Source organism: Macaca mulatta, chromosome 9, assembly GCF_049350105.2.
Source record: "Macaca mulatta isolate MMU2019108-1 chromosome 9, T2T-MMU8v2.0, whole genome shotgun sequence".
Taxonomy (NCBI): domain Eukaryota; kingdom Metazoa; phylum Chordata; class Mammalia; order Primates; family Cercopithecidae; genus Macaca; species Macaca mulatta.
Genome location: NC_133414.1, coordinates 22,292,952 through 22,305,276, shown reverse-complemented (window position 1 = coordinate 22,305,276; position 12,325 = coordinate 22,292,952). Strand labels below are relative to the sequence as shown.

Sequence of the window (12,325 nt, the reverse complement as noted above, 5' to 3'; positions counted from 1 at the left end):
TAGTTTACCAGTGTTTCTTAATCCTTATCAATTTCCTATCCCTTACCTGTCCTTTAAAATTGAGACTTAAAAAAGCATAAAATGATGGTTAAGTCCCTCATGTAGTTGATGCAATGCATGCTGAAGTTTGGGAATTGGTGCCTAGAGCTGAGATTTTGAGTTATTCTTTACTAAGAGATTGTTTTTCTTCTCTGTTAAGCTTTTAAGTAATTTTTTTGTTGATTTTGTTTTTCGAGTCACTTAATCACACATGTAAATATTTTCCCTCCAATATAGAAAAGGCGAGTCACTGTAGGCGACATTGGTCTCGATCCCATTCCAGCAGTACTTTCGGTACAGGTCTCGGAGACGACAGGTCAGAAATCTCAGAGATTTACCCTAGCTTTTCATGCTGCAGTGAGGTAACAAGACCGTCTGATGAAGGAGGTATCAAACATCCACCGCTTACAAAGAAGATCGATTCGTTTTTTAAGTGTGTCACAAGAGTGTCTTTAACATTCTTTTCACCTTTGCATGAACATCTAGCCTGGCTGTGTTTGAGAATTTAAAATTAAATTCAGAAAGTTAATAGTCCTTTTGTTTTTTTAAAGAAAAAACCCTACTAATTTGCATTTTTGCATGTTATTTTTCCCGCTGTCTTACTTCGCTATTATCACAGCAATGGATTTGTAATGACAAAAGGGTCTTGAGATTTGCTACTTGAGTCTGTTTCACAGGAGTTGTATGTGATAAATATACACACTACACAGTCAAAGCAGAAACTTGAGTTCTGCATAGTTTGTATCTGATTTCCATTAAGAAAAAAAATCAATCTTACAGTAATATTGGGGTGCCTAAGAGGTTACAATGAATGTGTATATGTTTAAATATTAATGTAAACTTGCAGACAGAGTTAGATCTTGCCAAAAGAAATTGGGCATAATACTTGGGAGATGAGAGGGTTTTTTGTTTTGTTTTTGTTTTTTTTTAATGAGAAACACTATTGATTGTTAATCATCTTCTCTCCATTTTATATACCCACTCTTTTCCTGTATCTTCTGTTTTCTGCATCCAGGCTGATGGATTAAGCCTAGAACTTCAATGAATTTCTTTAGGATATTAAACTAATTTTACTTATAAAGCTGTTTTTAAAGGTTAAGACTAAAATGTTTCCTCACCTCATTGCAGTTATATTTTAGTACAGCAAGGAGGGGGAAAGGACTGAAGCATATGAGAACAAAAACAGTACCGAATTTCCCTTTCAACTCAAAGGTCATATTGTTGAAATCTCAAAGGCAGGACATTTTGAGATTGAGCAACTTAAAACCTTGGTGGTGCGACTGAGGCAATGATGAAGCTGTGAAAGATTTTGTAACTCTATAATTGTTTTTTTGCACTCATTACAATGAAACACTAATGGGAATGACATTTATTATATTCTATACATCTTGAATTATAAATCTGGACTAGCTTTACTTTGGTACAAATTTACTAAAGGTCTCCTTTCTGCATAGCTAATGAAATAATTATAAACTAGTTGTTTTATTGTAGGTAAAATATACATGAGAAGATCTCCCCTTTTTGTGTCTGTCTGAATTGCTAAAGAAGGGTTCAGTAACTTCCTGATTACTTTTTTGATAGAGTCTTGCTCTGTTGCCCAGGCTGGAGTGCAGTGGTACAATCTCAGCTCACCGCAACCTTCACCTCCTGGGTTCAAGTGATTCTTGTGTCTCAGTCTCCCGAGTAGGTGGGTCTACAGGTGTGTGCTACCACACCTAGCTAACTTTTGTATTTTTTATAGAGACGGGGGTTTCGCAATGTTGTCCATGCTGGTCTGGAACTCCTGACCTCAAGTGATCCACCCGCCTCGGCCTCCCAAGTTCTGGGATTACAGGTGTGAGCCACCATGCCCAACCTCTGATTACTTTTTTTGGACATGGGGTCACTGATTTTTCCCCTCAGTGTCCTTCCTGGTTCTGTAAATGCAAAATAATATTGATATTTAAAGAGATAAATAAAACCCAAAGCAAATACAAGAACTAATGTTGATCAACCTTATTTAATGTTACTCAGTTCAGCATATTGGAATTAATATCTCTCCCAAAGGCAACGTACCAGAGAGTCTTTGTTTCATGAATCACCCTTTACTTCACGTCTGTCTCCCCAGCACATCATTCATTCATTTAGTCACCAAATGTTTACTGAGTGCTGTTTGTACACCGGCCAAGAGCTTAGATCTGGCAGTGCACACAGCAGTGAGCAAAAGAAACATACATCCGCTGTAAGTGGCTTAGAGGCTGGTGGGGGGACCTTGACATTTAGCAGACACTTACACAAGTAATACATAATGATGAGCAGAATCAGGCCTGTGAGGAGGAGGAATAAGGGCTACAATAACAGGGCAGCGGCATCTGGCCTTGATGTCAGGGGAGCCTTCCTTGGGGAGGGGATGTTTGAGTAGAGATGTCAATGCTGATGGACGTTAATGAGGCTGTGGGGCTTTGAGAGAAAAATGTTTCTGACAGGACAGAGCATGCAATATCTGATTGGATAGAAGCATGCATTGGATAGGACAAAACATTGAGATGTTCAAATGGAAGCATCACATACACAGTTAGAGTTTAGAAGAGGAGGCCGCGCTGGAGGTCAGTTTGGAAATCATCATCCAAGTCTATGATTTAGGTCCTGAATGGATCTGTGTAGAGATCAGGAATTCAGAGGCCCTCTGCTTGGATGCCTCTACTCCCTCTGCAGCAGCAGACCACACCCACCTCACTTATCTCTTTTCATTCTCTTCTCCAAGGCTGTAAAAACCTGCTGCTGTTAATCACCTCTTTTTCTTCTCGAGCCCACATTCCTTCTCTTTTCTAATTATTTCTAGCAGGAGGACCCTATCCTAAGCCAAAATGAATGAGAAAATGTCTTATTGGAAGAAAGTATAGGCAAATATTCTTGCATTTATACTAGAATTTGAGTAAGAGTAACACACTGATAATCATATTTTTTTAAAAGGGGGAATTTCATACTCCTTCAAAGATGTGGGGAGATTTTGGACAGCAGCGATGACTCAGTGACTCAAATAATGCCTTGTAAGAAAACGTTGACTCTTTTTTTTTTTTTTTTTTTGAGACAGAGTCTCACTGTGTCACTCAGGCTGGAGTGCAGTAACGCGGTCTGAGCTCACTGCAACCTCTGCCTTCCAGGTTCAAGTGATTCTCCTGCCTCAGCCTCCTGAGTAGCTGGGAATGCAGGTGCATGCCACCACACTTGGCTAATTTTTGTATTTTAAGTAGAGAGGGGGTTTCGCCGTGTTGACCAGGTTGGTCTTGAACTCCTGACCTCAAGTGATCCACTTGCCTCAGCCTCCCAAAATGCCGGGATTATAGACGTGAGCCACTGTGCCTGGCCAAAAGGTTGACTCTTTGGAGTCATTTATAAACTTCTGTTGTTCTCAGTCCCCTGTTTTGAGGCCAAGATGCTCTGTCTTTAGGGACATTTCCTATTTTAAAAAATAGATACTGAGGTATGAAGCAAAAGTGATGATGTACCAATAAGTTGTGTAACATAAACACAAGTGACAGTATGCCCACAAAAGAGCCGTATGAATTTGAAAAGATTTTAGGATACGTCAGAATATGCTGATTTGGTTTAAGTGAAGCAAAGCACATTCTACCAGTTGGTACCTGATGTCTGTATTCAAATGATTAGTGACATAGATCAAACCTTTTAAGTTCAATACCGCCTCTCTGCTTCCCCCTTCCCTGCAGAAATCTCCTTTCTGAGCTTCCCAGTTTGCTAAGTGTCAACTGCAGCTTTCCAGCTACTGAAGTCAAACCCTTTGGAGTCACCCCTGACTCTTGTCTTCCACTCACACCCCACATCCAGTTCATTGGCAAATCTTGTCAGCTGGACCATGACAAAAATATCCAGAATCTGAGTGCTTGGCCCCACCTCCATTGTTGCTACCCTTGTGTCAGCCACTGTCATCTCTCATTTGGACAATCATAGTTGCCTCCTGACTCGTTTGTCTGCTTCTGCTCTGGCCACACCATCTTCCACCTAATCTGTTCTAATCTGTTCTCCACCTGGCATCTGGAATGATCTGGTGGATCTGGAATGATCTGGTGGAATCATCTGGAATGTTCCCTGCTCTAATCTGTTCTCCACCTGGCATCTGGAATGATCTTCTTGGAGCCCTGGTGACATCATGTCACTCTTCTACTATTTTATTCTGAATATAACCCAAATTTTCATCATTGTGTACAAGACCCATGTCCGATCTTGGGCCCTGGCCATTGCTCTGAACTAATTTTCTGCCATTCTGAGTATATCTATCCACTCTCACCATTTCCGGTTCCTTTGCTTTACTCAAACTTTCCAAGAATGCTTCCCCCAGGGCTTTGCACACACTGTTACCCCATCCTGGATTACTCCTGCCACCCCAGATGTTTGCTTAGCTAAGTGCCATTTTTCTTTATGTTTCAGTGGGCCTGCAGCATATTCAACATTGGAGCCCAAGACTAATTCTGATTCACCTTCTCTTAAGTGGAACGGTGCTCGGTTAGTTTCTGCTAATGTTGAAATAAATCATCTTACAGCTAGAGGCCATAATGGTAGGTTAGTCATGTGAACCCTTGTATGGTGATGAGGGTTGATAAAGCAAATGATCCACTTATCAAGAGAACTAACAGGAGGATGATTGCTAGGGGAACTTTGTATGGAATTGTTTGGGCTACTGCTTGAAGTGCTCTAATGAGTACATATTTTGGATTGAATGTCCAATGCTCAGGTGACTCCCTCTCTAACTACTAGAGAAAAAAGAGCACCCCTTTCCTGACCGTCTTTTTTCTCTGCATTTTTTCCTTCATAGCACCTGGTACCACTTCAGATATTGTATATTGATTTATTTATTTGGCTCAGTCTGCAAGCCCAGCAAGATCAGAGATATTAGCTGTTTTGTTGACTGTTCTATCTCTAGCTCTTAGAATAAGCATTCAGCAACTATTTGGAGAGGGGATAAAATGGCCAAATGAATATTTTAAAAATGAGGACCACATGCATAAATATATGTAAGTATAATTATTTTTATAAAATAAAATTCTCTTTGGGAAGGCTTTCAAGAAGATTCTTACATTTTTGGTGATGTTTTGATATGTTTCGATGGCATTAAAGCATAGCTGAAAAAATACTCTGAAGTGGAAGCATTCTCAGTATTTTTTTTTTCCTGGTACAGAAGGAAAGAAGTTTCCATGATTTCTCAGTGGCTTTGAAATTTAGGGTCCCCTTTGAAATGTGTGCTCTGCTGGGCTCTGGTGAGAAGGTGCTGATTGACTCTATAAAAAGTGGAGCGATGAAAATTGTTAGTGCTTTTAACAGTAACAGTCCATCATATGCATTTGTTTAAATTCTATCCTAGAAATTGAAAAGAATTTTATAACAATACTAGTTAGGGGTAAGATGAAGAAAGGAAATGTTTATAAATATTTAGAAATGCTATTTTTCTTCTGGATGTTGTTGATTCTTTTGAATTTATTTTATTTACTTTTAAAAACAAAATGTAGTTAAAATATTTTGGTTCAAGATCATCTTCCCAATACCACTGCTATAAGGGACTATTTTAAGGATTGATTTTTCTTTTTTAATGTTTCAATGGATAAATAATATTGTACATATGCTTGAAGTTCCAAGGAATGTTTTGATATATACACCATATAGTAATCAGAATGTGGTAATTAGCATATTCATCATCTTGAACATTTATCATTTCTTTGTATTGGGAACATTAAACATCCTTCTTCTAGCTATTTGAAACTACATAATATATTCTTGTTAACTATAGTCATCCTACAGTGCTATAGAACACTAGAATTTATTCCTCCTGTCTAGCTGTAATTTACATGATAAAATGTGTTATGTCCCAGAAAAATGTCCTTTAATATTTGGTTGTCTCCCTGCGGTCGGAGTGGGGTGTGTGGCAGTGGTGTCCTGTGGTGGCCGGAACCCTGAACTGGAGGACGAGACATTGGACTTAAGTCCCAATGCTCTCACGACTCGGTCTGGGTTATCAAAGAGGTCATTTAACCTTATTAGGCTTAAATTTTGCATCTGTGGTAAGAATGGCGCAGAACAAGAAGCAGATATTTTATATTTCCTCAGCTAAGTGGCCTAAATAAACTTTTTTTCTTTCTCTTCTTTCTATGTGTAAGATTGTGTTTATGTTCTGAAAGGGGTCTGTTTTACTTTATGAATTAAGTAGTTGGGCAGTTATGAGAGTCACAGGTTTTGTTCCTTCTTTCGAGTTAGAGGAAGTTCTGATTGTTAGGACAAACGGTTGAACAATCAACTCATTTCGTTAAGGCAAAAGTACAAGGTTTTCACCATTCACATTTGGTTTTCTTGGGCATTAATATGTGAGCCTTCTCCTTTCAGTTTTTGTCATCATTTTGGTTATCTGTTTCCCATGGTATTTTCCCATCTTACTTTGTTCAGTATTTTCTTTTCTTATATGATTATTTTGGACTTTCTTTACTTTTCAGTCTACTTCCCAATGTATTACGTTACCAAAGCTTTTTCATTTTACATCTCTACTGTGTTACTTTGATTTAAGAACAGAGGTTTTTATTTAACCTTTACCCAATTTTGTTTTGATTCATGAATAGTATTACTTGAAATTATCTTCACTGCCTTTTGGTATTAGATTCGCTTAACTTATATTTTATTTGACACACAGCTCCTTTAGTGGAAAGGATCCTGATGATTTCAGCTTATTTCACTGGGAGGTTTCCTTTGATCTTTGTGTTTGCCTCTATTTCATTGCCTGCAATGTGTATCTGCTTTCCGGTATTACTTTGTGTTTCTTTGGTTTTCCTTGACTTGCAGTTTTCTGGTATCGCAAATACTGGCGTGTGCTTGCAATGTCACCTGGTGTTTACCTGCCTCGATTTGAACTTGTGTTCAGTTTTGCTTCAGGTATGCTATGTGTTTCTGTTTTCCTCCGGAAAACATAAAAGGATATGGGAGTGTGATGGGGAATAAAAAACAGATGCACTTTTCAAAATAGACATTTTCAGCTTTCTAACCTCATGACCTTTCCTATTTTGCTGTGAGAGAATCCTGTGGGGATACCCTAGTCCTGCCTTAACTGACTGAAAATGAGTTTCGAATTTTGTGGCAGTTTAACCCACCCTCGCCAGGCTGTACTTCCAGCATTTCATCCCATGTAATATGTATTCAAGAGCTGCAAGAGATGCCTCAGTACATTCTGGAACTCTCAGTTTATTGTCCATAGCATTTTCAAGAGGGCAGTGCACCAATTGTGCAGCCAATTGCCCTGGTGTTTTACTGGTACCCATGACCCCATCTGCTCAGTCACCAAACATTTATCTTGTATCTCGTATGTATGAGATACTGGGAACACAAAAATACAATAAACAGTTACTGTTTTCAGAGAACTCACATTCTGGTGGGTGAACCAGTTGCGTAAAACCATTGCGCTCAGGAAAACATTGTGGAGTATTGCATAGGGTTAGAAATAGCCAAGTAAAGGCCAGGCATGGTAACTTATGCCTGTAATTCCAGCACTTTGGGAGGCTAAGACAAGCAGGTTACTTGAGGTCAGGAGTTCGAGACTAGCCTGGCCAACATGGCAAAAACCCTTCTCTACTAAAAATACAAAAATTACCTGGTTGTCATGGCAAGCACCTGTAATCACAGCTACTCAGGAGGCTAAGACATGAGAATTGCTTGAACCCAGGAGGTGGAGGTTGCACTGAGCTGAGATCACACCACTGCACTCCAACCTGGGTGACAGAGTAAGACCCTGTCTCAAAAATAAATAAATAAATAAATAAATAAATAAATAAATAAAATAAAAAGAGAGAGAGAGAGAGAGATAGCCAAGTAGAGAAATGGGAAAGGAATGTTCTAGGCAGGAAAAGGGCAGATGAGAGAGAGCATAGCGCATTGGGAACTTGGTATAGTTCAGCACATCTTGAGGCTGTGTGTGTAGATGGGCTGAAGAAGTCTGGAACTAGAGTGTGGGCGGTGCTGAACCCCAATCTCTGCAGAGGTAGGGCTCAAGGGAACATGGTCCCAGCACACTTTCCTTGGATTTTATCCTGTAGGAGACTTAAACGCTATTTAGCGGACCAATGACCTAGACTTGGAGTTGAGCGGAGTCTCTTCTGTGGAGGTTTAATCCATTCATGGAGCTTTTCTAAGAATCTGGTCTGCGTTGTTTAGATTTTCACCAAGAAATGGACTCCTCAGGCATCAAGAGACCTTCCCAGTGGTTCGCTAGGGGGCTAATGATGTAGAAATAGTATGGGTAGATTTTTTTTTTTCAAATATCGCAACCTCTCTTATTGTGAGCATTTGTTGTTTATGCAGAAGAGCAGAAACACTGAAATTAGATAACCAGAAAAACCTACTAGAAAATACACTCCTAGAAAAGGAAACTTTAGCACACTGTTGGTGGGAATGTAGATTGGTAGACCCATTATAAAACAGTATGGAAGTTCCTAAAGAAATTAAAAATAGAACTACCATGCAACTCAGCAGTTCTTCTTCTGGGTATACACCCAACCCAAAGTAGATGAAATCACCACCTTGTAAATATATCTGTACTCCCATGTTCATTGCATCTTTATCATAATAGCCAAGATATGAAAACAACTTAAATGCCCATCAAAGGATGAATGGGTAAAGAAAATGTGGTAATGATACACATACAATGGAATATTGTTTAGCCTTTAAAAAGGAGACCCCGCCGTTTGCCATAATATGGGTGGACCTAGAGGACATTATACTAAGTGAAATAAACCAGACATAGAAAGAAAAATATTGCATGATCCCACTTATATGTGGAATCTGAAAAAGAAAGGTCAAATTTACAGAGATAGAAGATAAAACAATGGTTACAATGGGGTTGGGGGGGTGGGGAGATGTAACTCGAGTGATACAAAGTAGCAGATATGTAAGATAAACACACCTAGAGATGTAACATATAGCATGGGGACTGTAGTTAATAAAATTGTATTAGAGATTTTTGTTAAATAAGTAGATTGTAGCTGCCCTTGTCTCTGTCACACAAACACACGCAACTGTGTCAGATGGTAGGTATGATAATTTGCATCACTATAGTAACCATTTTACCACCTATTATGTATCCCATAACATCATGTTGTAAACTTCAAATATTCATGAGATTTATTTAAGAAAAAGAAAATACACTCCTGATTTAGAACTATGTATCTTCATTTAAAATAAACTCGCTAGTGTTTCTATTTTAGCCACTGCTTCAGTTTTCTGACTACTGATTGGTCACCCTTCAAGATCACTCCCCAGTCCAACTCCTTGCTAGCCTGACTTCTGTAAAGAATGTGCAGTCAGCAAGAGAATTTCAAAATTTCAGTTGTACTTCCCAACTATCTTTGAGTGTTATTTCCAAACTGAATTTGAGAAGTTGGTTTAAATTTGTCCCAAAAATGCTCTTGTGTTTAAATTTGTCCCCTTTGAAATGTGTGCTCTGCTGGGCTCTAGTGAGAAGGTGCTGTCTTCATTTAAGTTTAGGAAGATATGAAGAGTTGATGATTGAAATACTAAATGTCTGTGATGAACCAGGCACGGTGGCTCGAGCCTGCAATCCCAGCACTTTGGGAAGCCGAGGTGGGTGGATCACTAGAGGCCAGGAATACAAGACCAGCCTGGCCAACATGGTGAGACCTGGTCTCTCCTAAAAATACAAAATTAGCTGAGTGTGGTGGCACGCACCTGTGGTCTCCACTACTTAGGACGCTGAGGCAGGGGAATCACTTGAACCCAGGAGGTGGAAGTTGCAGTAAGCCAAGATTGTGCCACGGCACTCCAACCTGGGTGACGGAGCAAGAATCTGCCTTAAAAATAAATAAATTTCTGCAATGAATCTAATCATTAGAAAAATGAATTATTTCTTTATAATGTAAACTCCAATTTGTAGGCTATCACATGATTATATTTTACCATCTAGTCTGTACATCTAGCCTGTGAAAAAACAGACATTATACATTGTTAGCAAGTATTCGTTCATTCTGTTACTTCCCTGAGAAAAAGTTTTGGGCTTCTGATTGAATTTGAAGCCCTTAGAGAAACTTGTATTCCTAGTCTGAATAGAAATGGAATGAAAGAAATGTCATACGTTTTCTCTTCTGAGTGTGAAGTTGGGGAAAGGATCAAATACTAATGAATAGCACTTGTTCTAGAATGCACACGTGTCTTTCATCAATTTGCCAAGATTCAGTCAAAGGGTTCCGTATGTGGGTGAAGGAGAAACATCTGATACTTAAAGTGGAAACAATAAAACATTAAAAATATATTTCCTGTGAGACTGAGTTGATTTGGAGAAAGAGAAGTTTTGATCATCAGGAAGGATATAAATGTGGCTCTAGCATGTGTGTCAAATGAGAAAACTTTTTGGGAAGAGCTTCATAAACTGTAAAGTGACATGCATGTAAAGGAGAAAATAGATATTCCTGCTTATCGGATGGTTGAACATTAGCAAATGAAATGAAAGTAGTCATTTTTGGTTTATATAGATTAAAATCAATGTCCAAGTTGGATCATAGACTGAACAGATATTCATACTTACCTGTCTGTCTCATGTGCAAAACAGTAGAGTCATAATGTGATCTCCGCAGTCACAAATTTCCCTGCTTTTCTCCCACTTTCCATTTCAGTCAGGTGCCCCACATGAAGCCCTAGGCATGTAGGTCAGGGAATCGGTTCCCGACTTTAGAGGAACTCTTTAAAATTTCCACGTGCTGGAAATAATACAGTGGGGAAATAGCGTATGAATTTTCTGCATTTTGCTTGCCCATTATCTGTGGCCCTGGCTCTTGGTCATGTATTTCATGCCCTGTGGCCAGATTTGCTACTTCTTACTGCCTGATCCTTCCTCCTAGTATTTCTGATATGCCCATGATACTTTTTTTTTTTTTTTTTTTTTTGTAATTAGAAACAGGGTTTTGCTCTGTCCTCTAGGCTGGAGTGCAGTGGCACAATCCTAGCTCACTGCACCTCTAACTCCTGAGCTCAAAGGATCTTCCCGCCTCAGCCTCTGCAATCACTGGGAGGACAGGCATCCTCCATCATGCCTGGCTAGTATTTTTTGTTTTGTTTTGTTTTGTTTTTTGCAGAGATGGGTCTTGCTCTGTTATCCAGACTGGTTTTGAACTCCTGGCCTCAAGTGATTCTCCCATCTCAGTCTTTTGAGTTGCTGGGATTACAGGCATGGAACCACTGTGCCTATATTTTTCATTCTCGTCCTGGATCTTATTCTTGTGCCATACCTCACCCGTGTGTGTTAAACTTGTCTACTGTTCTGTCAAGTTCTTACCTTGCTCCTGTCTAACTATCCCTACAATTGTGTACAGTCAACCTGTTGACCTCCCTACATGGCAGGGAATCTTCATACCTGCCTGTTTGTTCAGACCCACATAGAGAATTTGTGCTCTCTGAGACCCAGACAGTCATTCACACTTACTTTCTTGTGTTTCTGTATCTTCAAATCATGTTGGGGACACATTGAGTCAGTTTTATATATATCTATTTGTTGGAAAATATATATGTGCTCATTCAGCAATTTAATCAGCACCAAGATATGCCTATTTATGATATTTAGTGTGGCTTGTTACTTAGGATGTCTAGTGTAAAACTACATATGAGAACTCCTTATGGATTGATGGTATTGTCTAAGGGTCAGTATTAGAATACACTAGTTCAGGAAAAACCAAAGGCAATGCCATTTTAAGTCTTTAAAAAAATGTTACATGCATTGATCCAATAAGTATTTCCAGAATATCCTCTGCAGTGGAATAATGACAATTTCTTTCATTGTATTTGAGTAATGAATCTTCATATTAAATATTGATTTATACAACATGGGCAGTAGTATTCACTGAGGAAAATTGCGATTTGCTGTGAGCTGACTCTTCAGTCATGGCATGATTTGCATCTACAAGCTAGTCTTAGGGACAGGGATACATAAGTGGAAATAGCATCTCTGTCTACCTGCCAGTTGTATGCTCTGAATTGCTTTCATCTTATCAAAGAACTGCCCAAAGTCATGGAGTTCTTGTCAGGAAGCTACATATGTCTCTGCACTGTACATTCCTTTCTTTTCTTTTTGTCTTGTTTTGGGGGATGGCTCACACGTGTTCATGTGCACACAAACATGTACCATATGGATTTTGTGCCATGAGAATAATTATTAAAGACTCTATAATTTGGGGAAGAAATTATCTTTTCTCTCCCTGACAATTCTGCTTATATTTGTGGTTTGAATTATAGTTACAACTTGGAGAGTTTATCC

General features: G+C 39.0%; 1 protein-coding gene across 6 annotated transcripts in view; it reads left to right on the top strand.

Annotated features, from left to right (window-relative positions):
- NEBL (nebulette) overlaps positions 1-12,325 on the top strand; it is a 377,968-nt gene that overhangs the window by 348,863 nt on the left and 16,780 nt on the right. For 4 of the 6 annotated variants that reach the window (XM_077945918.1, XM_077945916.1, XM_015146577.3 and 1 more), the window contains one exon: positions 277-426. The exons of the other annotated variants lie outside the window; for them this stretch is intronic. In XM_077945918.1, the coding sequence (XP_077802044.1) occupies positions 277-426 (150 nt within the window). The remainder of the gene's footprint in view (positions 1-276; positions 427-12,325) is intronic. 6 annotated transcript variants of the gene reach the window in all.